Source organism: Microcebus murinus, chromosome 14 (assembly GCF_040939455.1).
Source record: "Microcebus murinus isolate Inina chromosome 14, M.murinus_Inina_mat1.0, whole genome shotgun sequence".
In the NCBI taxonomy this organism is placed as follows: Eukaryota; Metazoa; Chordata; class Mammalia; order Primates; family Cheirogaleidae; genus Microcebus; species Microcebus murinus.
In genome coordinates, this window is record NC_134117.1 from 5,599,039 (window position 1) to 5,625,946 (window position 26,908).

The 26,908-nt window shown below is 45.7% G+C and overlaps 1 protein-coding gene across 1 annotated transcript in view; it reads right to left on the reverse strand.

Annotated features, from left to right (window-relative positions):
• Nucleotides 1-264: 264 nt before the first annotated feature.
• The window catches only part of FANK1 (fibronectin type III and ankyrin repeat domains 1), an 81,628-nt gene continuing 54,984 nt past the window's right edge, over nt 265-26,908 (reverse strand). Inside the window, 11 exon segments of the mRNA XM_012781375.3 lie at nt 265-481; nt 484-510; nt 618-662; nt 767-844; nt 1,434-1,577; nt 4,323-4,488; nt 10,949-11,014; nt 11,835-11,909; nt 12,967-13,048; nt 19,009-19,133; nt 24,930-25,104. Of these exon segments, the coding sequence (XP_012636829.2) occupies nt 446-481; nt 484-510; nt 618-662; nt 767-844; nt 1,434-1,577; nt 4,323-4,488; nt 10,949-11,014; nt 11,835-11,909; nt 12,967-13,048; nt 19,009-19,133; nt 24,930-25,104 (1,019 nt within the window). The 3' untranslated portion in view covers nt 265-445.

Sequence of the window (26,908 nt, forward strand, 5' to 3'; positions counted from 1 at the left end):
AGGAGGGAGCAGTAGCCTGGAAGGCCTTACGTTGGGAAGGGAGGCTCTAATTGAAAACATATGGGGCAAAGAATTCCGACAAGGGCCTGGAGTGGCTCGGAGCACAGCTTAAGGGGGCAGGAGCCGGGAGTGGGGGTCCCATGTATGTTTGTGTAGCTCCGGTGCATAAATATTTTGTTTCATGTGTAACTCCAAAAGGCACAAGTGCAAGAAAACATCCCCATTTCTCCAGACGCCCAGTGATGACACCGGGTACACACGTGCTTAGGTAAAAAGATTGTATTTTAAAGTGGGAACAGTTGTGTGTTACAAAACAAGTCACCGTGAATCTCCAACTAAATAAATAAATGCGCGGCCATCAAAGATGCAGGACTTCATCTCTCCAGTTCGACAGGCGGATTTTGCTTCGTTTTACGTGGGCTCTGCAAGATTAGTGGTGCTCTGGTCAGTGGGCAGAAGATTTCTTTGGCATTTGCTTTTTCTCCTTTCTTCTAACAAGGAGACTACATTCTGAACAAACAGAACACATAGGTGAATATAATCCAAGGCTTTGGTGGCTTTTCCAATTTTAACAGTGCTACAAAATCAGCCGTGGTGGGCGGAAAGAACATGCCAACCTGTCTGTCAAAAACTCTGGCCATTTCTAGGACGCTTTTGCCGAACTGGAAGAAGAAACAATAAAAATTATATTTTATATAAACGTGTACATATATGCTCTTTCTTCCCCTGCAAGAGAAACCTTTAAGATAAAAACTGAGTCACTTACCTCGTTTTTCACACTTGCATCTGCCCCATTGTCGAGAAGTAACTGAACTAACGCTTCGTGATTATTTAACACGGCCACCTAGAAAACAAACATCGGTGCAGTGTGCATGAACTGTCCCCTCCCGAGGGGGACAGGGCTGGGGGTGGGGGGCGAGCCTGGCACCCACAGGGTCCTGTCAGTCCACCGGCAGCATCTTCAAATGGGCCGGGCTGCCAGGGCCGCCGTGGCTTTGCGTCGCACAAGCCTTGCAGGCCTGCACTGTGCTCGCTCTGCAGCAGCAGCAGCTGCAGGAAAACGGAAACGCAACGTCCCTCTCCCCACACACGACGACGGGAGAAATGGGGGGCCAGACCAGCACCGAAAGCAGCGTGCTCTTTGTTTCGCCACATCTGTTGCGATCCCAGAATGGCCCTGGGTAGGAGGGTTGGTAATCATTAAAGAAATGGTTGTTTAAAATAACATATAGACGTGTGTGTGTGTGTGTGTGTGTGTCTGTGTATATCGCATAGTGACATTCTCCTGTCTTTATTGGCGGGCGACAGGGAACCCACACACAATCAAAACCCAGGGCTCGCGTGGGGCTGAGCTCACGAGGGTTCTCTAGCTATAGAATAAGCTCTGACCTCGATCCCACACACACGGCCGGGCTAGTCCGGAGAGGGCGTACCATGAGCGGCGTCTTTCCGTCTTTATCCTTCATGTTCACGTTGGCCCCGGCCTCGATGAGCAGGGAGGCTACCCGCTGATTTCCCGACACCGCGGACACTCTCATGAGCGGGGTCCACGACGACCTGGTGTCCGCAACATCTACCTGTCGTGCCGGGGAAAGAGCTCGGTTCAGCCCCGTTCCTTTTCCTTAAAATGATCCAAACTTAAAAAAGGAGTATTTGCTTGCCCCAGCTCCCCTTAGCTGGCAGTCTCTCTGGACTTGGTAGGAGTCAACTGCACTGTGCTAATTCGTGTTTCTGTGCAGTGAGGGCACGTATTAGGATTACACTCGAGGTGGCTCAGTGGCCCCAGGGACGTCCCACTGGCAGCTCCACCTACATACTTTAAAATAAAAAAAGAGATGGACTAGAGAAAATGACCCGAACTTAATCACCAGGGGAATTCGGCCCCCCGTGAATTCCCTATATTTTCTCTCTTGCCTAACTTTTTCTCACCTGTTTTCTTTGAAATAGCATATATTTTATGTGTCTTTGCAAGCAGTTTTAAATCCTCTCTGGAACAAGGCAGTAATATAATGTATGCACGTACGCTTATACCTACAAATACTGATCGATTTGAGGCAGTCACCTACAGGTAGACTCAAAGCAACTAGATCCATTACACAAACTCCATTCTGAGAAGTTAGCTAACCTGATGCCTTCTCCAAAAAGATAGTTCACCCAGTAATCACATGGCTATTTCCGATAATCTCCTCTCTATTGAAATACCTCAATTGAGTGTTTTAAAAAATATTTTAGAATAAAGAAAATATAAATGTTGCCTCTTTCAATTCTAACGAAGACCTCACCAGGTCATCAAGAGTGCTACTGGAATTCAGATGTATTGTGCACGAGTGTTCACACACACAAATGCTGTTGCAGAAGAATTACTGAAAGATGATCTGGAGCTTTAGTGAAACATCAGAATGGAATAATAGGCAAGGAGGTGCCAGGAGATCCTTGGACATTGTGGATTATTTCCACGTATGAGATTATCCACTGCAGCAGCGTTAGGATTTGCAGCTCTTCCTCATGCACATAAATAACCTATGGGCAGCAAGCTCCGTCATATTTAATAATAAAATAGACTCTTTATACGTGATACATCATACAGTTCAGCACACTGTCACACACATTTTCTCTTTTGGCACTCAGAATTAACCAGGGGTAGGTATTTTTATTCCTGGTTTACAAGTGATCAAAACAAACCTCAGAGAAGTCAAGCGCCTTCCCTGAGGTCACTGGCTCATTAAATGTAGAAATGGTTCCCCATTAGAGTAAATAAGTCAGTCTTGCTATAAAAGCATTGCATTTGGGAAGAGGGTAGCAATGCCCCGCTTGGCTCCGAAGCACTTCTCCCCCCCCCCCCCGAAGCACTAGGTGAGACACCTACTAAGAACATGGAGACTCAAGCTGACATCATCTATCTGCCACTAGGCCAGCCACACAGAAAGCATGATACATCCATGCTTATTGTTCTGTCCTCTGCAAGATGGCTCCAGCACTACAGAGAAAGGTGGAATTCATCCCAAATAAGTGTGTTAGTATCTGAAGCCCAGAAAGTGCATATTTCAAAAACTCCAGTATTTGAATGGCTACAGCAGAGACTTGCCCTATTCCAGATCCTTTGATTCTTTCAGCAAAGGTCAACCTTCATTTGCAACTACAGACTTTTACTGGGTGCAAAGCCTGAGCAGAGCTCATCAGGAACCAAGCAAGGGGAATGTGGCTGCCACCACCACAGGTAGCAAGTGGAGCCTGGCTGTACCACCGAGGCCCACAGGCTAAGCCTTCAGATTTCTGTGCATGTCTCTAAAACAAAACAAGAAATGTAATAAGAAGTTCTTAATGACAGATTTTTTTCTATAAGGGGGAACGTTTTCTCACTTCTCCAAAATCAACAACAGGAACCAGTGAGATCCCACTACCCCAGCCTCACTTTCCCTCAAATCATACTTCAGAGACAAGCTAGAACAAATCTATTACCATCCTGGAAATATGACTTTTCTCCATCTGAGCCGATTTTGCATCGATGTAATTGCTCTGTACTCTACACCATCTAGCCAACACAGCATATACCATCTTGTCCATCACTCTTTATTTCTACGCCTTGAAATTTCTAGCTAATTTCTTCAAAGCCTTGAACTGAAGTTTTCAAAGTTATCAGCAATTTCCATAATTGATCTGAGTCTAATTACCCATCTTCAAATATCTACAGAAGCCCAAACAACTCTAATTGCTAAATCAAATATGTCCTTCCTGGTGATACAAAACCCAAAGCGGACAAACATGCCTGCTTCCGGTTAAACGCATCAAGAGCTGAAATGCTCTATTCGTGATAGAGATGGTTTGCTCTTTGGAAGTTTTTGTAATGACTGATCTTTAAAGCAAACCAAGAATAAAAAGCATCTACCTTTTAAAAGCAACAGGAATTGCTGTGGCTATACAAGCTCTTCATAGCCTTGTGTCTCTAGCACTTGAAACAATACCTGGTATGTGGGAGATGCTCTGTAAATCTTTGGTGACAGACGACAGGAGGAAACAAATAAGTAAATGAACAAAAGAATAAGCAAGCAAAGCATTAATAGAAGCATCAGGTCCAGCTCAGGATGCAGCCCCATTTCCTTTTTCCTACACGAGACGAATGTCCATGGCGACCTGAAGCCTCACTATCAGCAGCAGTTCTGCAATGATCTCTTTCCCAAGGCCTCTGGGCTCTCTAGCTGGTAAGTCAGAGCAGCCCTTTCTAAGTTTGACTAATCAAAGGCTCTACACTTCTGCTAAACCCCAAGGAGCAGCATTTTAGGTTCTTAGCAATATGGGCATGGCTAGCAAGGCAGGGCCCGTACCTCACAGCCGTCCTGTAGCATCCACTCAATCACATTGCAGTGGCCTCCGTCTGCAGCCCAGTGCAGAGCTGTGCAGCCTCCCAGGTCTCTAGCCTCCCAAGAAGCACCGTGTCTTCGCAGATACTTCACAACATCCAGGTGGCCCGCATAGCATGCGAGCATTAGACTGCAACATATGGAAGCAGCAGCAGTTGGCTATTAAGTGCAGCCACCAAACACAGGTCCACATTTTGTCCTACCTGGCTTAAACCAGGAAATCCTAGTTTTAGTAGAAAGGCCACGTGACTTGTTCATATGAAATGTACACGGGTCCATCAACTGATAAAGTGTGGTATATCCATGCGATGGAATATGATTCAGCCATAAACAGGGAATGAAGTGCTTACAACATGGATGAACCTTAGAAGTGTTATCCTAAATAAAAGATGCCCGACATAAAAGGCCACCTGTTGTCTGATTCCATTTATATGAGCTGTCCAGAATAGGCAACTCTGTAAGACAGAACTAGTAGGTCATCGGTTACCCTGGGGCTAAAGGGAAGGAGAAATGAGAAGTGACTGCTAATGAGTACAGGGGTTCTTCCCGGGCTGACAAAAGTGTTCTGGAATCAGACAGTGGTGGTGGTTGCACACTTCTGTAAATATATTTTAAAATGCTGAACTGTATATTTTAAAGGGTGAATGTTATGGTGTATGAATTGTATTTCAATAAAAAAGTGAATAGTGACTGAATGAGTGTAAAATATTATATTTAAAAACTTCCATGAGTCCATGGTACTCAGAAAAGAAAAAAAGGAGAAAAGACTCACTTGACTATCAGAGATAACTATTAAACCAATTGCTCAATCTAAAAATTGGTATTTAAAGGGGAAAAAATAACCATTTACTTTGCTTTTATACGATGAAATGTAGTCCATCCACAATTGATGAGAGGAAGCTCTTTTTTTTTTAGAGAAAACTGCCATCTATTAATAATAATAGTACAGAAGGAATCTCAGAATTAGAAAAATCCCTTTCTTGCAACTCCCAATTAAATAATTGATTCAGGCAAGGATCATCAGTAGATGCTAAAATTATTAGATAAAATTTAATGGGGAATGATAGTCACACAGTGCTGAATTATTACCTCATAGATTATTTTCTAACTGCAATGGGAAAACTGTATCTTTACAAAGGAGAGAATTAGCTGTCATCGCCCTGACAAATAATCAAACCTAGAATCTCGCTAACTGCGGAAGCACCTGCATCACAGGCCTCCTGAGGGATGTGACATGAAGTCACAACACCAGCTCTGAAATGTTCTTGCTAAAAATGTTAACCTGCGTGTCCTCAAGCCTTGAAACCCATCTTCGCTTTATTGGAAATAAAAGGACAGGCGAGCAAGTGCAATGCCTGCCCCACGAGTCGGAGACAATTAGGCCGATCCAGAACATAGGGCGTTCTGTAAGATAATGGGGGTGGGGAGAGAACCAGCCAAGGACAAGACAGACTAAAAGGAATGAGCAGGTGCAATGTGTAAGCCTTGAGTGGATCCTCGCCCCCCCCCCCAGCCCCAAACAAAGCTGTGGAAGACCTTTCTAGGGCAGGTGGGGAGACTTGGGTGGGTGGTCGTGCGTCAGCAACATTAGGGAATTAGTGTGAAGTGTCTTAGGTGTGACGATGACGTGTCGGTTATGCAGGTTAATGTCCTTGTTTGCAGGAGACACGTACTGAAATATTCAGGGGTGAAAGGTTATGATGCTTTGAAATAGTTCAAGGGAAAAAGAGGCAAATAAAAAGGTAAACAGATGGAAATACGGCCAAGCCTACGTGGTGAGTATGCAGGTGTTTGGGGGTTTGGGGTACTGTTCTTTCACACCTTTTCTAATGTGTGAAACTTTTCAAAATAAAGAGTTAGAAAATAAAACAGAAGGTCTTCCCAGTAGGGACACTGCACAGCATCTCTCCCAGCGGTGACTAGAACTTCTGGCACCAAGGCAAAGCCCGGAGGAGATGGGGCCAGACGTCTGCAGCCCCAAGTCCCCGCTGAGGCCTGGGCCGCTGGGAGGCCCCCCCAGAAGAGAGCGAGCGTGTTGCTTCACCTGCCCAGGGGTTTGGGGCACTCTTACTCCCTCCCAACACTCTGGGGACTTTAGAACACTCTTTGCTAAGAAAGGAGAATGTCATTTTCAATATTATATTCAAACAGAACTCTAGTTATCTGGATGCTGTTTTTAAGGCATGCTACTTAGAAACGATCCCCACATCAGAGGCACCCATAACCTCCCCCCGGAGAACAAACTCCTAAGACTCTGGTGAATGTGCTCTGGAGACAGGAGGGTCATCTGATAACCGAGCTCAGGACCTCTGGCCTGCCCAGAAAGGAGCTAACACGGACCAGGGGCTTGTGTTTCCCGGGGACAGGCACAGCCCCTGAACTTAACTCCCCACCAGCAGATAGCCACCGAGGTCCTCCAGGTGCTGAGCGGCTGGAGTCTGCCATTGTTCCTCTAAACCAGCTGTCATCTGAACCCAAATTGCCTGGCACCCAAGCAGTCTGTCATCCTCTGCTTTACAAGGCCACTCTCCAGGTTTGCCCCACTAGGAGGACAGCACCAGGGCACAGCGGGCTCCGGGAGCACAGGGCAGCCAGCTGCGCCCAGGGCACCCTGCCCTGCAGCCCTGGCACTCTCCCCGGCCCTTCCCACAAAACCCCCAGTCCCTCCTCTTGCTTTCTTTCCGACTCTTCTCGCTCCCTTTTTTAACTTATTACCTTTCATTTTCTTAATGTTCCATATGCTTCCCTCTTTAACTTAAACCCTGAAAACAGTATTTACATGCTAAATATTCCATCATATGAATATATCGTAACTTAAATCAGTCCACTATTGTTGGACATTTTAAGTTGTTTCTAGTTTCTCACAATTTTAAACAAGGCTACCACAAACACCATTATGTAAAATTTTATTTGCATTTCTGATTGTTTCCTAAAAATGGAATCCCTGTCAGTGGACATGACTGTACATGCATCCAATGGACTTTGGATGCCCATTTCCAAATTGCTTTCTAGAAAGTTTATATCAATCTACACTTCTGTCAACTACATTTGAAAGTGTAGGTATTACTGTACCTTTACCAACACCATTTTTTTTAATTACCAATAGGTAGAAATTTTTTTTATTACTAGCAAGGCTAAACATTTTTCATATGAATTGCTTATATTAATTCTGCTATAAATTGTGTAAACTGTTTTCCTACTGTGTGTGGAGGTTTTTTTTTTGGAATGTATATATGGATGCATGTCTTCTATACATTGAAGATACCAGTCATTTGTCTGTAATACATTTGAAAAGATCCCCAAATTATCCCTAACTCTATAGTTAAGATTTTTAAAATGCATAATGTATTCAATCTTTTCCTTAGTGATTTGTTTCTCAGTGTTTTTATGCCTTTCACATTACAAGATCAGGTAAGTATCTTATTAATTCATCTGGAATTTATTTTGATATGTGCTTTAAGACCAGGATTTAACTTGTTTTCCTCAAATAGAGTATTTTTCCAATACCTTCTATATTGGTTTCTGTTGCTTCTATCATCATATACTAAAGTTCTATGTACATGAGGATCTATTTGAAGATTTCTTTTCCATTCATCTTTTTTCCAAGCATCTGTACCAGGATTGCACTACTTTAATTACTATAACTTCGTAAGGCATTTTAATAACTGCCAAGGCAAGTCCTTCCATATCCTTCTTTGACAAAGTTTTAGTAGTTGGTTGTCATCTCTTTGTTCTTCCAGATAAATTACAATCATTTTGACAGGTTCCCAAGAATAATTCCATTTGAGTGAGGCTGCATTGAATCTATATATTAATTTGAGAAAAAAACTAAAAACTTTATAATTGCCAATCTTGCCATTCTGGCATATGGTGGTAATATACGTCTTGATTTTTTTTTTTTAAGTTTTTCTCTCTCTCAGTAAAGTTTTAGAGGTTTATTTTTTCATTCGATTTTTCTACTTTTCTTGGATTTTTTTATTCTATTTTCTTCTCCCTATCACATTTATTAGCAGCAATTGCAGATTTTCAAGAAAGTTTTTTTGTCTTGAAAGCTATCCACTTTACTGAACCTCCTTATTTAGTCCAAGTATTTGAAAGTTAATTCTCTTGGGTCTGCAGGGAAGAGGACCACACTTTGCCAAATTGATCAGCCTTCCAAAATACTGTCTAATCACACAATATAACCTGTATTTGCTATGTATCGGGCACCGGTTTATGCATTTTTCACATAACTCATTAAATGCTTGTGACAACCCTGTAAGTACTTCTATTATTCCTGTCTTATAGATGGTGAAACTGAGGTAGAGAGAGGTTAGTAGCCTGCCCACGGTCACACACCATGTCCACAGAGGGATGGCTATTTGATGCCAAGCTCTCTGGGTCTGCCTAAGCTCTCAACTACTCTCATGGGCTTCGCTACTGATTTTGAAAAGGATTCTAACACAAGAATGGCACTGGCTGATTGTCTGAGATGATTAAAGAAATTATGTATGTTGCAATCAGAGGGATCACTCATTCAGACACTTCCTGCCTCCCGTGTACCAGACACTGTCCAAAGACTGAAAATATCCTTCACTTTAAATAAGGTACCTTTTAACTAGTAAAAGTGCTGAGTTACACCCAGTTTTTGTTTTGCATCTACACTTATGTAGGAGGTTTCACCTTTAATCTAGCCATGGGAAATGTAAGAAATGTCTTAATATGAGAGAACCTTACCCTCCTGTATGCCCCTCTCAATTGGGCTGGAAGAGATTTATAAATACCTACATACACACAAACATACAAATAACTTTTCTGTCTCTCATGATCAGATTTTAGCAATAAGGTTATTATCCTCTGTAGCTCTCCAGCTTCCTCTCTGCTCTGGGAAAGTTCAAGGTTATTATCAGGACTAGAAAATCTAAACAAGCTCATTGATACAACAATCAAGCCACAGAGCCTATATTGGAGGTAATTTTTAAATTTTCTAATTTCTTGTATGGATATCTGTTGTTTTCAGATTTCCTGCTTATTGGGTTGATTTTAGTGGTTTAAATGTTCTCAGAAATAGTATCATCAAATCTATAATTATAGATACAAACCCACCATTTTCTTTTGATGTTCAGATTATCTCTATAACTATTGCTACTATCTTCTTTCAAGTTTCTAGTTTTTCTTTTTTCTTAGATTTACAAGAGATCGGTCTATTATATTATCCAGGTTTCTATTTAAGAGGCAACTCTTGCATTTCTCAATAATCTTTCAGTTAATCAAGTTCTACTTTTAATTCTTTCATTTTTCCTACTCTCCTTACATTTTCTTCCTTCTCAAAATTGGTATTATTCTTTTCAAACTTCTTGAGTTGATAGCTTAGTTCCAAGGTTAATCTAAGAGGCTGGGTGCGGTGGCTCACACCTATAATCCTAGCACTCTAGGAGGCCGAGGCGGGATTGCTCGAGGTTAGGAGTTCCAAACCAACCTGAGCAAGAGTGAGACCCCGTCTCTACTATAAATAGAAAGAAATTAATTGGCCAACTAATATATATAGCAAAAGTTAGCCGGGCACGGTGGCACATGCCTGCAGTCCCAGCTACTCGGGAGGCTGAGGCAGCAGGATTGCTTAACCCCAGGAGATTGAGGTTGCTGTGAGCTAGGCTGACGCCACAGCACTCATTCTAGTCTGGGCAACAAAGCGAGACTCTGTCTCAAAAAAAAAAAAAAAAAGGGTTAATCTAAGAATTATTTGGAAAAATGCTTTTTAAATTTATAAGTCATTTTTAAAATGTTATTTTAAATCTATTACTGCAGTATGTCCAGAGACTAACGTAGGTAGGCTTTCTGATTTGAGAAATTAATTGGTGTTCCCTGCTGTGTGTGATCAGTGTTTCGGAGCTGTTCTGCAGGACCCAGACCTCCCATCTGTGCATGTCATGGGACCGTAGGCTCCCCGAGCCAACGCTTTGCATTTTGCTCACTGTTCTACCCGAGCTCCAAGCCCAGTGCCTAGCGTGTGGTAATCATTCAGTGAATACGGGTTAGTTCGAATTAACTAATTAAACCTCATTACTAGATTAGTTAAAAACACTCATCTATCCTTTATAAGCACCGTGGTTTTTTTCCGTGAACTTTTCCTGTAACGCGCTCAGCCCGCCAAGTGTAGGCGTGCCCTTTCACCTTAGCAGAATTCTTCAGGCGTATCTCCCGAGATTCTCCGTGAACAGAGTAAGGAGTAAGAAATGCAGTGGGGGCCCTAGGAAGTGCCAGGGGCAGAAACTCGCAAGCAAACGCCCAGCACGCGCTGGCGAGAGCCATTTCACTAATAACTGCCCTTTCCTGAGCGCTCGGTGCGCGCCGCGCCCCGAGCTGGAGAAGTCGTCGTAGGTTGTAACAGGTGCCCCGTGAGTGCCCTGATGAGAGAGAGGACAAATGACAGGGAGCAGCCAGCTTCTGCCGTCACCATCTTTCCTCTAGGTCCCACTCTCGCTCGTCTCAGCGTGGGCAAAAGAAACAGAAGCGAATACCTGGGTTAGGTCAGAAACCCTCTGGGCACAAGCCCCGCAACACAGTTATGAAGACATCAGCACGAGTCCGGCCACACCCCACCCTCCTACCTGTCCTTGCCACTTCCGTTCTTCAGATTCACGTCTGTGCCATTAGAAATCAGGATTTCCACCAGCCTGAAGGAAACAAATTTGACTGTAGCTAGGTAAGTCGCTTTGATGACTGGGAAGCCACAACAACCAGAAAAAAGAAAGAACACTGCATTCGAATCATCTTTGCAACACTTTCTCCTCCTCCAAGCTTCAGAAGCTAGCCGGTAAACAGGGCATTACTGTACCAGAAAACTCTCTCTCCATACCAAAAAACATGGGCTCTTACCCTTTCTGCATGAATTATTCATTAAAATCAAACTAAAATATACGAAACAAAATTGGACCATTCAAATAACTCACTGTCCTTTTAATGGCCATTTTTACTGTATTCTCAAATGGCAGTGTTTAACGAAAACACATTTCTATTTCTTTGAATGGCATTTGAGTCATTAAAATATAAAGGATTGAAAATAAGGTATTAGTATTAATTGTATCTCTGTGTGGAATAGATAATAGAGGGTATCAGTGAGATTATGTCTTAGCAACCTCGCAGGGAAGTTTTCCAGAATGAATATCCTTTCCTCCACCCTTTTTTTTTTTAAAAGAAATTCAAATTCCAATAACCAGTTTTCCCCAGGACCTATAAAATATACTGCGTGGGATTCAATGGCTACCTCTCTTCCTTAACACGTGATTACACATTTTCCATTCTCTCCTGCATAGTGTATAACTTTAGGATAGAAACAGCTGCATTTGCAGCCGTAATATGGTAGAGCTGTGAGAAGAGAAAAGAAGTTGGGTTCCTTCCTCTACAGCCCTTTCCGTCCCCGATCCCTACCCTGACCAGAGCTTTTGAAAGAAGTAAAAAGTTCAGCCGCTCACTCAGAGCTAAGAAGAGCCGTACCTGGTATATCCTTTTTGGGCAGCAACCATCAGAGCAGTGAAGCCAAACTTATTGGGAACATCAACCTTAACTTGGCTTGGGAAAAACACAGAGAGAAGAGATTAACGCGCCCAGCACGCTCCCTGTAGACTTGTAGCTGACGGCTCTTGCAGGGCACAGGTGGCTAAAATGGCTCACTTTACCAAAAATGCCAATTTCTTCTGGGCCATTGAGTTTTTTGTTGTCCCAGACTGCCCTGCCTCATATTTTAAAGGATTCAAATTTACAGGAAGAGAAAATTTCTATGATTTCGCTTAAAATAAGCACTCCCTTCGACTCAAGCCCATTATGCCATCTGATAAAGCACTCCCTGCCGAGCACAGCTCAAGTTAGGTTATGACGGCGTCTTCACTGCAGGCTTCCTCAGCCCCACGGACACCAGGCTGTGCGGGCGGAGACCCGAGCTTTGCCCTCCGTCCCACCTCACCTGCCCACACCTGGGGATAAGCGATGCTGCTCAAGGAAGAAAGCAGGTCGTAATGTCAGCTTAGAAGCTCTGACTTGTGTGGGAACCAATCTCCGTCCCAGATTACAGAGCCCCAGTTCACAAAGGACTTGTCTTCTAGGGCACTGAGAATTGTATCGATTCGGAAAGAACCTAGATACCGTTTGTCTACTTTTCATTGAGGCGTCAGTTTCTAACATCTCATCTGCAGCAGCTACGTTCACCGTTTTTCCTCCAGTGTTTTTATCAACCTTTTAAATTCGGAAACAGCCGATTTAGCGATTCCCTGAATTCACCGGGAATTAGACGTGGGCATCTAGGGGTGACATTTGCCCAAAGGCTGTGGCATGTAATCAAGGGGCAGAAATTATTTGTGGGAAGAAAACATGACACCCGGGCTTATAATTTCCCTTTACAATTTTTCATTAGTTGCAAAAATGTAACATTTACATGGGGCCTATGAGCATCTTTCTCAACGCACACTAGTCACCTGAGATCGATTCCGGAGGCAGTTTCAAAGGCATGGGAATTTTTAGGAAAACAAAATAAAGCTACATTATGTATCTCCATGCACTTTATGGGCACTAAAAAAAAAAAAAAAAAAAAAAAAAAAAAAAAAAAAAAAAAAAACTGGCAGAATTCTCTCACCCTCCTTGAAGTATTTGAACAAGCAAATCTTCATCATTCACATTGACAGCTCGATGAAAGTGCTCACTACTTATGGGCTCTCCTGAAGAAATTAGATGGGAAGCAGTCATCCGAAATGTAATGAAAGGAGATTCAGTCCAACTACGTTCCTCCTGCGGCCTTGAGCGGGTGCACGTCCATCTCCAGGAAGGCGCTCGGCTTTTCTTATTAAGTACATCCTTACATTTCCTACTCAACTGCTTCTTTTACTGAAAAAGACCTTGTTTTCACATATTAAGAAAACATTTAGACTGACCTAAAGGCCTGGGACATTTGCAAGTTATAAAGCATTGCTTTGTGAACGTCATTTTGATATTTGAAAATAAGCCTTTCGGATTTCATAAGACATAATAAACGGCCCTTACAAGCAAAGACCACCTCAGCAATCGTCACAGCACGCTAGCTGCGTTTGCCAAAGCGTCGTCAAACTGCTTGAACAAACAAGGACAAAGTGCTTTAACATTCGAAACTGGAATTCTCAGTGCTCCCCAGGAATATGACACACACGTTGGCCCGGTCTCCCGGCTCGCAGGAGGCGGGGATCGGGGGGCACAGGGAGAAAACCCAACCCGGGAGAGATCTCGCCAGGGAGAGGGGAGCGAGAAGAAGGGTCTGAGAAAGAAGGAAGAAAAACAAAAAAGAGAGAGATAGTGGATGTGCTTCATGCAGGGGAACATTAACGCCGCAGGGAAGAAAACGGGGCAGTTCCCCACGAGCCCAGTGGGGGAAGAAAGGGCCACAGGAAGGCAGCCGTCTTCGTAGGCGTTTATCTGATGGTTTCAGTTGTTGCATATTCCGTGCCTTACAGATTTTTCAAATTATCGTGATTAAGCTTCAATAATACAAGGAAAGCACTTAGAAGAGCACCTGGCACGTCGCAAGCATCCGACACGCACCTGTCGTCGTGCTGACAGTGATGGGAGCCGCAGCTGTTGGACACAGCCGCGCCCCCGTCCACACCTGACGGGCACTGGAGCGTGTAATCCCTGCTCTACATTATCTCGGGGGTCTCGTTCATTCATTCAGCATATGTTTATCGAGTCACTTGCATGACGAGTCCTGTGCTAGGTGCTGGTGGTCCCAGAGAGTGAGACAAACGTCACTGACACTGTGCTACCCACTTCAGCCTGTTTTTATTCTAAACCCTAAAAGAGAACACCCAGCCCCCCACACTGCCTCTTGGGGCTCACCCCCATAGCCTCCCTCTTACAGTCTGGCCTGCAGAGCTCGGCCAGCCTCCCTGTCCCTGTCCCTGTCCCTGCCCATTGTAGTGGAAAAGCTCTCGGGGACGTCAGTTCCAGGACACAGGAGACCCTTCTCTCTGGATTTGCTCAGAGTGTCTTAGCAAAGCGAAACGGGCAAGGTACAAACTGGGAGGAGAGTGGGTCAGACAAATAAGGGGGTCTCTACCAGAATGACCTTTAGCTGACACTCTTTTTCTAGTAAAAGATTTATGCCAAATTTATTTTGAAATAACAATTTTGTCTGCTAGAGCTTAATCTATTAAAGAATTTTTTAGCCACATATTTCCTTTTCATCACTCCACACGTATTTGTAGACCAAGAGCTTCAAATAAAAGTATCATGATAAGCCGCCAAAGGCCAAGGCCACAGCTGCCCCTGCCTTCCAAGGGGGGCCAAGCCCAGTCCAGCGGCTTCACTGGGGTGCTAAGGAAGGAGGCAGGGCTTTAGACCCCAGAGATCACTTGGCAACGTCTGGTAGCATCTTTGGTTGTCACAATTTAGGGGATGGTGCTACTGGCCTCTAGCAGACAAATGACAGCACACACACCCCTAAGAACTATCAAGTCCCAAAATGTCCATAATACCAAAGTTGAGAACCCGGAACTAGGTTAATATGGCCTTAAAATTATCATGTGACCCATCCACACTTTAGGTGGGTGGACTAAAGCCACAGACTATTTCCCTTCCCTCTTGCTTCCCAGAAAGGAGAGAAAGCAGTGTGCCTTCCACAATCTCTGCTGGGCCACACAGCCCCATTTCCGTGACTCTCAAACTTGACATGCCACTAAAAATACAAAGACAAGTCCTTGGGATAGAGTCACCCTTAACAGCATATAAAGCTCATCCTATGACGTTTTACAATGTGTGGCATCCTAAATCAAATCCTACTAATTAAGCTGAATATGGGACTTTACATAATGCTTTTTAAATTCTCTAAACCACAGGACGGAGAGTCAGAAAGGCTAAGCTGTCCAAGGTCAGCCAGTGTCACAGGCCAGGCCAGGCCTTGCATAAGGCCCCACTGCTTCCCGGTAGTATTAATAAGTGCCGAGGTGTCTGACCGATTCGCTATGTGGTCCCATTCTTACTAGACTTCGAATGCAGACAGACATCTTAAATAAACGGTACCCTCCAAAAGTTAAATGAAAGGGGATGCCGAAGCATCTTCAGAGAAGTGCTAACTTCTTGGAATCTTAAGAAAAGTTCTGTAAGCAGACACCCTGTGTGTCTGTGCACTGCGCACCCCCATTCCACACCCTCCCCGCCCCCAACCTGAAGAGCAAGGCTGTCTCTGCTGGGGGCACTTCCTAGCAGCCCCCACCAGGAAACTCTGCAGCATGCGAGCGTCGGAAAATGAAGTGAGCGTCAGAAAATGAAGTAAGGTAATTGTGTGCCAATAAGCCTGAGGACTGTTTGTAGCAAAGACCAGGGTTTCTGATATTATAATTAAAATAAATGCATTACCTACTCCAGCACATGCAAGAGGTAATCAGCACCTCGCAACTCACTCTGGGAGCAAAGGGCTACCCCCACGGAAGGAGGACACAGTTGTTCATCACTCCTCACTTGCTGAGTGTCAGCACAAGGAAGCGGTGTCATCGTCCAGGGTAGGAGAGAGCCCTTTCCCAGCATCAACTCACTAGCCCTTCCTCACACCAGTCCAGGAGGAAGAGGAGGGACCCAGGGTCGCCACCAGAACCCACAGGAATCGACCAAGGCACAGGAAAGCCTCAAGTTTACATGAATTTGACAAAGAGACAGAAAAGAAATGAAAAGGCCCTTGTCTGCGGTGCACAGCGATTCTTTCTACTCCCACTATAGGCGGGAGTCACGAAGAACAGAGGAAATTCCAGGGTGAGCAGAACGTTCCACTTCCTCCCACTCCCAAATCCTGCAGGACTCTGTGGGTTTGGCCCAGGGGAATGCCGTCAGTAAGTGCAACTGAACACTCAAGGAGGCCTTGGCGGGCTTGTTTCTCTGGGGTTTGTTTTCTAGTGTTTGTTGGTGGTATTTGCAACTGAGTGTTGCGATTACAAATACCAAGCTGGCCCTGGCCGAGGTGAGGATGGCGGTGAATGCTCGTCCGAGCTGGGTGGAACTCAGCCACCCGGGCCGCGCGAGCAAGGACACCCGTGAGCTAGGACACCCACGAGCAGGGAGGAGAAGGGCAGAGTGGTCATGGGGAAGCCATCGCTCATGTTCTGCAAGAGGGCCATTTGGCTGCAGATGTCCCAGCAGATATTATAATATGGTGATAACACCTTTCTTGGTGGAATTTAAGTCTTTATTAAAAGCAGTGAATAAATCATGAGCTTATTGGAGAAGGCATTTGCCAATTAACAAGTAGCAGCTGTTTTTCTTTTTAAGGGCCCAACTGATTAAAATTGTATGCCTCATTTAAGCAAGAATCTCATGTACTTTACCTGGAGAAGAAAAAAAAAAAAAAAAGGCTGAGCATCCTTTATTCAAAGTACATGCTTTTGTGATTCATTAAAACACTCTCGAACCGAATGCAAATTATCAACCCACAGAGGCATCTTTCACTTGCTCTGGATAACGCGCACATTTCTAATTCTTTGTTTAGCATGATCTGCCTCCTTAAGAGAGTCTGCTTTGGATATTATAAATACAGCAATAGCACGGGGAGCCGCAGCCAGCCGGCAGAGCCAAGAGCCTGCCGCAGCCAGAGGAACAGAAAAGCTGGTTCTTACCCCACACTACAGCCCCCTGGGGCCGAGACAGCTTCCTGGCTGCAGGCGCTTATGCGAGCCCCTGGCAGCAAAACCATCAAGAAGCCCCAGCGCACCTGGTCAGCACCAGCGTGCTCTCATCCCCGAGGGAGGGCTTGTCCAATTACCCATGGAAGCCACGGGACAGAAAGGACAAACCCCTGGACCAGCTGTCCACGGCTGCCCCTCTGAAGCCAGCCCGGCAAGGAGGGGGGTCACACCTGCCCATGGGCACAGCCCTTGTCAGTGGATAGGCAGAGAGCAAGGACGGTGGTGTCTACCTTCCTAGAATTGCTCCAAATGGCACAGTGACGCCACGTAAACTCTGGCCAGAAGGTCTACAAGCCCCTGCCCTGGCTTTAATGTGTTACTAAGAGAATACCGGTGGACTCCTGAAGCCCCCCCCATTGGTTGGTTGCAGAACGTGATCACCCCCACCTGGCAGGTCCAGGCAGGCTCTCCCTGGCCGGTGGGAAACGGATCTATGTCCCAACAAACGTTGGGTGCAAGCCGAGAAGATGAGCGTTTCTCTTCGCACTCTAATTCTGCCTCTGGGCCTTAATCCACCACCGTCCATCCCTTTATTAAGAAATTTCCCCCACATGCTAGAGATGGCCGATTCATCACCCTCTCCCCTTCAGGGGCCCACAAAGTAGGTGGGAAGCAAAAAGGTAAGTAAGTGAGACACAAGTGGTGTCACTGGCGGGACAGTGGCGAGACACTGCTGTGTGGCGGGGGAGGTGGCAAAGCGTGCAGCACAGAAGGGGAGGCTGCATGCAGAGTCACCTCCTGGCCAAGCTCTGCAGTGGAGCAGACTCGGGGCTCCCTCGCCCGCTCCTCCCCCCGCCTCCCCCCCCAGCACACAGAGCCAGCTCACCTGCCGCTGGTCTGCCTCCTCTTTCCTCCCCCAGGAGCTAAATATCTTCCATATAAAAGCCAATGCTTTCAACGTTGCCAGATTTAAGGAACAAGCCCTCTTTCCTGACCCGCATCTCCGTAATTGACCATCGCATTTCAAAAATCTCCGAAATTGTATTTTTCCACGGTTAGCTGAGCATCATCTGGGAATGTGTACAGAGTCGCCACTCTCAGCATTAACTAAACTCTCAGTTTGCTAAACTAAGATCCAATCCCCTAATGCCATGTTTACAGCCAAAGGCATTATAGGCTCACTCAAAATCTGGATTATCTTTAGTCCACACAAAATTGTCATGAATAATAATGGAAAGCCATGAAGAGTATATGTGCATCTGCCAAATGCTATATTGAATAAAATTGAAAAATAACTTTATTCACAAAAGGAAGATTTCCTCTGTGCAACAAAAAAAAACTTGCCTGTGCGTGTCTTCAGTGGGTGGGCCACAAAGAACATTCCTGGCCGCTGTAATCTTTTCAACATTCCCATTCAAAGATGGCCCCTGGACATGGCATCTTTAAAATGTTTTAAAACACCAGTCTCAAAGTATCAGAGATCAAGGTTGAGTGGCCAGGGCACTGTAGCTGGCCTCTTTTGCCACCATCCCTGTGTGGGGCTCCCTCCCGTGGCTCTCCATGGACGGAGACAGCACTGTTCATTCGCCCTCACTCACAGCACCTCCAGGATCTAACTGGCCAGGCAAGACACTCACACCGAGGGCACCCAGAGTGGACACAGCACTGAATGCACACACAAGCAGGGGACACACTGGGGACACACAAGCAGGCAGCCCGTCTCGCCATGTGAGGATGCTCTTGCAGCCCACGCCCCTGTGGCCCATTCCCTAAGAAACGTGACTCCACCCCTTTGTGCAAAGTGTCTACTGGCAGGACAGTCCTGGCACAAAAACAGCTCTCCCGATTTCTGAAATCAGACTTCCCTTATGTTATGTTACCGCCGGGCCCCAACCAGCGAACGGCATCGTCAGGGTCCTTTTAAATGAATCGTCTCTGCTTCTGGCAAGGCCAGACAGCAGGCAGAATACTTTACCTCCAAGGTGGCTGTCATCTCCACTTATCTTTACATCGGCCGCGCAGAGCGGTGGCATACTCACTGGTGGTGGACACCGAGATGACCGGGCTGTACTCGTACTCTCCAGTGGGGCTGGTGACCTTCAGTCGAAATCGATACAGCGTCCTTGGTTCCAGACCTTCGACCACGTGCTTCGTTGCATATCCCCTAGACAGGAGGAGACACGTGCTGATAACCCCAGGGCATCTAACCCAGGCCACGTCCTGGGGGGAGCAGGGGGAAGTGATCTTTGAAAACCATCTATTTCCAGGGCAGATCTTTTCTGAACGTGAGAATGAAGGACACTCACCCATGGCACCTCTGTCCCTACCCTGGCCCACAGGGCCTAGCCCGGGGCTTGATACATAGCCGGCGTGCAACTTTGTACTCTGGAGAAATAATCGCATTAACGTATGGCATCTGTCCTCAAGGGACAAGTTTTCACATTCGGAAGATAAGACAGGCTGTCAAATTGTACGCAGGTCATTTTCAAGTGGGGCCTTTGAGTGGGTGGGTGAGGCAGTCTACGCAGCTGCGTACTTTCTGCGTTTGCCCCCTTGGAAGTTAGCCACCACGTAAGTCACTTCCCTGGAGACAGGGGCCACCTGGTAAGAGAGTCAGCGGAAGATGCCAGGCAACGAAGGGAGATATAGCAAAGCCCGGCCAGCCTCCCGCTGTCCCGGCCATCCCAGCTGAGGCACCAGTCGGTTCCTTCAGCCCCAGCACAGCTGCACCAGCCCAGACTACACGAGGCAGAGACAAGCCACCAAGGCCCTGCACGAGTTCTCGGGCAGCAGCAACACGAGATTGTTTTAGCTTCATGCCACTGCGTTAGGGGGTGGCTCGCTATGCAGCAGTCGATGACTGATATATCAGGCATAAACAAAAAAGAAACTAAGAAAGAAGAAGAAATTATAGAAAAGAAAAACATTGGAATCATGACACCAAGAAAGGCCAGGTGCAGTAGCTCACGCCTGTAATCCTAGCACTCTGGGAGGCCGATGCAGGAGGATCGCTCAAGGTCAGGAGTTCAAGACCAACCTGACCAAGAGTGAGACCCCATCTCTAATAAAAATAGAAAGAAATTATCTGGACAAGGACAACTAAAAACATATACAGAAAAAAATTAGCCGGTCATGGTGGTGCATTGCCCGTAGTCCCAGCTACTCAGGAGGCTAAGGCAGAAGGATTTCTTGAGCCCAGGAGTTTAAGGTTGCTGTGAGCTAGGCTGACGCCATGGCACCCTAGCCAGGGCAACAGAGTGAGACTCTATCTCAAATAAAAAAAAAAAAAAGAAAGAAAGAAAAGATACCAAGAAAGTAGACAAATGCTAAAAATAGATATAAATACATTTACCATAAAAGTGAGAGCTCTAAAGTGAAGATATTCAGAAAAACTGCACAGGCTAAAAGATAATTTTTTTTAGAAACTACAATATATCCACCTGGCACAAAGCAGCCTTATGCTACCTACCAATCTACCTACCAATCTACCTACCAAAGCAGGTAGATTTTATCGCTAAGCCTAGGTCCACGGATGCTTAGACATTTGAATCATAAAAACCGAGCCCTCAACAATTTGTGGCATCTGAAAAGGACTTCAGAAGTTCAATGAGAAGGTAATATCCCAGTCTCAATGGATTTCAGTGCAAGGTGTCAAAGACTTGACATAGTTTTGGACCAAAATAAAACCAGCAGTGCTCTCAATAAAATCCAATATTGCTAAATATCATAAGATCACTCTGAAGCAAAGAGCAACTTCGTAACCCCTGGAAAGGGAAAAATAAAACTGCTTTAGGAAACAGCTGTTACACTGAAGGCAGGCTGGACTCTCACAACGTCAGTGGAGATGGCCCCAAAGACAGTACCCAAGACACAGCAGAGCCCCGGGACGCAAGTGCCGTAGGGTGCTCCACGATGGCTGCGATGCAGATGTGGGGTGACGCACGGAAGCAGCTCATCAAACCTACGGAGAAGTGCGTCTTCACATCGCCTACATAGCAGCATAAGGAATAAAGAGGTCTTGGAACTATTTCCACAAGAGGAAAATATACAAACATTTAAAGCATGCCCTTGGTTTTGTTATCAACACTGGTCAATGAGCAAATATCTGATACAAGAGCTGAGCAAATACAAAACACAAGCAGCTACATTTTGCAAAGCCCCAGGGCTAGTCACCAGACCCCTCTTTTCTCTCTACGCTCCGTCCCTTCTCCCCAGAATCCCAACCCAGTTTCATGCTGATGACTCTGCAATCTGTCCCTGCAGCCCCGACCCTTTTCCTGGCCCGTCCTTTTCCAGCAGTCTCCTTGACGGCTCGACTTGGATGTCCGATGGTTCCAAACAGCTTCTGCTCCTCCCACGGTCCTCCCCATTATTCTGGTCGCTCAGGCCAGAGACCTAGGTGCCACCCACGGAAGACTGGACTATTGTCCCCAGATGCGTGCTGCCCCCCCAAGGCTGCTACTTCCCACCCTGCTAAGCTCAGACATGGCCACACATCTCTGCTTTGAGCAACAGAGTATGAGCAGAAGTGAAGTGTGTCATGCCGGTGGAAGCTTCAGGAAACAGCGTGCTGTGCTCTCTGCACAGTGGCCAGGCAGAGGCCGCTCCACCGGCCTGGGCTGCTGCAGGAAGACGATGCAGGATGGAGCCGTGGCTGACCCACAGCAGGTGCTTTGGAGGGGAAATTAACTGCGGCCGTCACGAGCCGCTGAGGTTTCGAAGCCGATGCCTCATGCAGCATAGCTTGGCCTGTGCTAGATGTTATACATCCCCCGACTGCCCTTCTGCTCACATCCCGCATCTGGCCCACCAGCAAGCTTGTAAAATCTCTTTAAAACATCCTGCATTCACCCATTTCTCACCGTTCTGTCATCTCCCACCCTAAATTATTGCAAGAGCTTCTTAAGTAAGTCCTCCCTGCTGCTTTGCTGCCTTGCCTTCCTACAGCCTGGCCGGCTCTGCAGCCAGAGGGATCCCCCTGAAACCCAAGCCAGACTGTGCCCCTGCTCAGCGCCACGGTCTCCAAGGGCTTGCCCCACCCCTCTCCGGGTAGCAGCCAAAGTTCCCCGACAACCCCCAAGACCCCAGGGGTAAACTCTCCTCCCTGTTTTCTCCACTCCTCGGTGTTCTAGAACATGCCAGCCACACTCCCACCTCAAGGCTCTCTTCACTTGCTATTACTCTGTCTGGAATGTTCTTCCTCCAGATATTTGCAAGGCTCCAGATATCCTAGGTGTGCTTTATATCTTTACACAGAAGTTGCCTTCTTGGTGAGGATTGTCCCCAACTCTACTTTAAACCCTCAACTTTCCTATGCTTTTTCTCTCCTTAGCACTTACCACCTTCTGACATGCTTTTTTACTTACATACCTTATCTATTGTTTGCCTGCCTCATCGTGAGGGAGGGATTTTTGTCTGTCTGTCCCCAGTACCCAGAACAGTGCCCGACACCCCGTGGGCACTCGATAGCACACGCTGACCGGAGGAGGGAAGTGCGTGGCCTGGGCACCAAGTAAGGGGGACCTCTCGGTGGAGGTCAAATCCAACCTGGGCAGAAGGAAGGATGGGGCCATGGGGGCAGTTTGTCTGAACATGGAAAACAGCTCAACACTTGCAGAAAAGCCAAGGCACAAAGGGCCGAAGTAGACCTGAGTGGAGGGTCTGTGCTCAGAAACAAGAGGCAGCAGGAAAGGCAGGTCATGGGCGAACTGGAGGGCACCAAACGTTAGTCTAAGGAGTTTGACCTTCATCTTTCAAGCAACGGAGACCCACCCAAGACAATCTGGCAAAAGGAAGATTAAAGGGAAAATTAACCCAACAAGATAGAATGAAGCGATAGAAGGCATGAAAGAGGGATGAGGCCAACTCATGCAGTAAATCCGCTGGGTGGGTTTGGGACCTGGGGTAGCATCAGGGAGCTGGGCAGGCGACGGAGCTCGCATCCTGTGGGTGACATGCCCCCGCCTACCAAGGGGATTCTGCAAAGGAAGAACTGACAAAGCTCAACAACCGACCGGCCACGAGAAGCAGTGGAGGAGAGCCCAAGTGCAAGGACGGGGCCACCGATTCCAGGTAGGACGACGACTGACAAGAACAGGAAGTTACGAGTCAGGATGAAGTTCTTAAACCCACAATCCCAACATCAGAGATTCTAGATAATCGCTTCTTTCGCGAAAGGCATTTGCTAGTTTCAATGATGATATCTAGAGAAAGCGAAATAACGAAGCCAAGGAGGTCAGGATTAACACAGCCTCACTCTGCCACCTAGCGTCAAGGTTGGGCTGTCTCGTTCTCCGAGGCCAGCTTGCAAGTGCGCCCTCTGGCCCGACTGCAACGCCAGCTGTCGGGAGAGAGTGACACAGACACCTCGGGCTGGAAGCCAGCGCACGTGGCCGCGGTTTGCCAGGCGACCGTGTCTACCTGGACGCCTGGCAAAGGGAAGGGGCCAAGAAGAAGTAAAGGAGTGCCGAGGACGGGCCCACCGCCTGTCCAGGCTCGGCCTGCGGCCCGAGGGGGCTGAGGGGAAGGAAAGACATCGTCTTCTTTCTCCACAGAAAAACTTGCCATGACTCACGCTTTCGGGTAGAAATTACCTTCAAAGAATAACACATGACGCAAATAAAATTTTTGAGTGGTCAGGCCAGGAATTATTTTCACATCGTAACTACATTTCAGATACTGCATTTTTGGGTACAGAGAGATTTCTCAAGCATCAAGGGATCTCACTGCTCAGGTAACAGCTGAAGCCCTCCTGTCTGTGTATAACCTGGCACCAGTACCCTTTGCACAATGCCACTGTGGGAAACGGCCAGGAAAGTGACAGAACTGTCGTGCATCTTGCCTGCAGAGGGGCCAGCACCCTGGCTGCGACAGTGCACGACAGTTTTCCGCGGTGTTACCGTAAGGGGGGAAACGGGAAAAGGTTCACAGGATCTGTTATGTCTTATGACTGGATAGGAATCTATAATTATCTCAAAATCAAAAGCTTAATTGAAAACCCTATTTGTGTCTCGTTCTGGGTATTCCTGAATCACAGCAATAGCCATTTTGCGAGTGGTAAATCTGTCAAAGGGAAGAAATCAGTCTGAGTTAATAGGAAGACTAAGGGAAAAAATGGCTTCTTGATTACTCCTGTTGCATTCATTTATTTGTGTGACAAATACTTTGAGGGCCTGCCATATGCCAGGCAGCACTGTCTACGAGCTAAGGGTAGAGTATTAAGCAAGCAGGAGTCTTACCTTTCGATGTTTAAATACTGGTGGGGAGGTAAAAAAAAATAAAATAAAAATGAACAAGTAGACAACTAAGATACTTCCAGCAGAGCAGAATCCTGTGAGCTATGAAACGCGGTTTGGAGACACAGGACACCCGGTGGAAGGACGGCTTGCTCAGAGGGCCTTTTGAGAAGGGGGTGTTTGACCCAAGACTTACAGGGGGGGATAAAGCAATCAGCCATATAAGAAAGAAAACCCATTTAAGGGAAAGGCAAAAGCAAGACCCTGACATGGGAACCCGCTTGGCTTGGTCGAGGCTGAGAGGGAGGGAACCAGTTTGGTGTAAGAGAGTTGACAATGGGACAGTGGTACAACATGAGACCAGACAGTTGGCCGGGGTAGACAACGTGGGGACCCATCCCACATCTGTGAACACAACCACCTGACGGGAACCTCAACTAATTTCAAACTCTTTTGCTTCTGTCTCTTCATTTTGGATTTTAAAAATATAGCATTAGAACCTTTCAGAAGTCAAAGAAGCTCTCAAAGGTATAGGTTTAATTTCAGAGTTACCACTAATGCTTATTTTCTAAAAATCATAATCCATAAAAGAGCATGAATGCAAATGATGCTGACTCATTCTTTAATTTCAAAATGTGGCTTCAAAAAGCAGTGGCTTTTTAGAAATCATTCTACTAATCAGGAAAGCAAAAGCAAAAGGGTAAGCAATTCAACATTGCACCTACGTATAAATGATACCGTAAGTGTGCATTTTGGGGTCTTCTTCTTCAACTGAGAACCTGAACCACTGCTCCTGAGGTCCTTGCCGTTTCGCTTTCCTTTCCAGATCCCAGTATAGTTCGATGCTGTGATGAGTCACTTTGCCCACAACAGGTGGATGAGGCTTTGAAGGTGTCATTTCTAAAAAAAAAAAAAAAAAAAAAAAAAAAGAATGATACACCCATTTCCATAAGGAAGGGAGAGCAGTGAGTGGTTTATAGCTGCTTAGTGATCAAATTGTTTTTCTGCGCATCACGCATACATGTATCTCCCTGTTGCTTGAAGAACGCCTGAAAAGCTGAAGAGATACAAAAGCCAGCTGATGCAGTGAGCTACCCCACATCCTTCAACAAGCAGACTGTACCACACCCCCGTCAGTATCTAACTTTACTTGCGGACCTTTCCAAAAAGGTTGGTTAATATATCAAATTATAATTAAATTGTCCTTTGAGCCGATGAAATTCAGTTTTTCTGCTACAATCCTTCGGTGAACTGGCTAATAAAGAAAGCCAAGAGACAAAGTCTCTATCTGGCCCAAATATTTGTAACATAGATGACAAAAGAGTTGACATCTCTTTTGTCTGTAAACAGCTGTTACAAACTAACTGAGAAAAAAGAAATCCAAAGGTTAATAACAAACCAGGCAAAATATAAGCAGTGCACAAAACAGCAAAAACAAATAGCTGACATAATAGACAAAAAGATGTTTGGATCCCTCGTGTTCACAGAAATTGATAGCAATGGGGTGTATCTTTGTATCTCATCAGCAACTTAAGGAGAGATATCATAACTACTGGAAGTGACAATGTAGGGAGAAGATAATCTCATGTGTTGGTTGTGGGGAAACATGAATTATGGCATTTTTAGCAAGCAACATGGCAGCATTCATTAAAATTAAAATTACACACACCCTTCTGCCCATCCATCCACCACTGATCATCTCTTCTGCAGAAATCAGAGCACCAGTACACACAAGGAGGTCACAACAATTTTTAGCAATTTATAACAACAACAACAAAAAATGACCTATTCACAATGGAATGGGCAAATGAATTATGATGCATCCATAACATGGAATATTATACAGCCTTTAATAAATTAGTTCCAGCCCAGATGCTGAGAAAGGATCTCTATGGGTATTGTTGAATGAGAAGTCAAGGTGCAGAGAACAACATAATAGAATCTCCCATTTTTGTAAAAGGTAACAAGGGGCACCAACATAGTGTGTACTAAGTTGTTCAGCATGCAGTCATCCTGTTTAATGTTAGCTCTGTCTCCCCGGCTACATTTCAAGTTTCTTAAGGGTTGGGTCCACGTCTCCTGCATCTCAGCACGTTTCAGGCCTTAAATATATCACTGATTCACTGTACTGGCGTTTCAAGAAAAAAAAGGATCATGTATTTCCCTTGAGCTGATGCCTCAAGTAGCTGACCGCCTACCCTCTGCAGACCTGGGGTCTTCCTGCAGCGCAGCCCCACGAGGAGACCCGGCTGCCCGGGTCCTGCCTGCCCCAGGCCAGCGTGGCATGCGACCACCAATGTATTTGGACTGAGATCCCAGAGATACGCTAGGGGGCAGCCTACAAGCTCATTTTTCCCAACTTTATTTTCCAAATATTTATAGAAAGCGTGATAGAAAACCTGGATTTTAATATCTACTCTGAAACAGAGTCAAAAAATACTTCAAAGTGTTTAATGATAATTAAACATATACGAAGTATCTAAATAAATGGTATATTTCTACAGTGCAACCCTAATGCAGCAGCTAAAAGGAACTAGTTCTACGTGCATCAATATAAATCTCAAAATGAGTATGTTAAAAACAGTTGTAAAAGGATATACTATATTAACTATACTGTTTGTGCAAACTTTTATAACACCAAAACACTATATTTTATTTATTTATGAATACATAGATATGTAGTAAAAGTTAAGAACGGTGATAG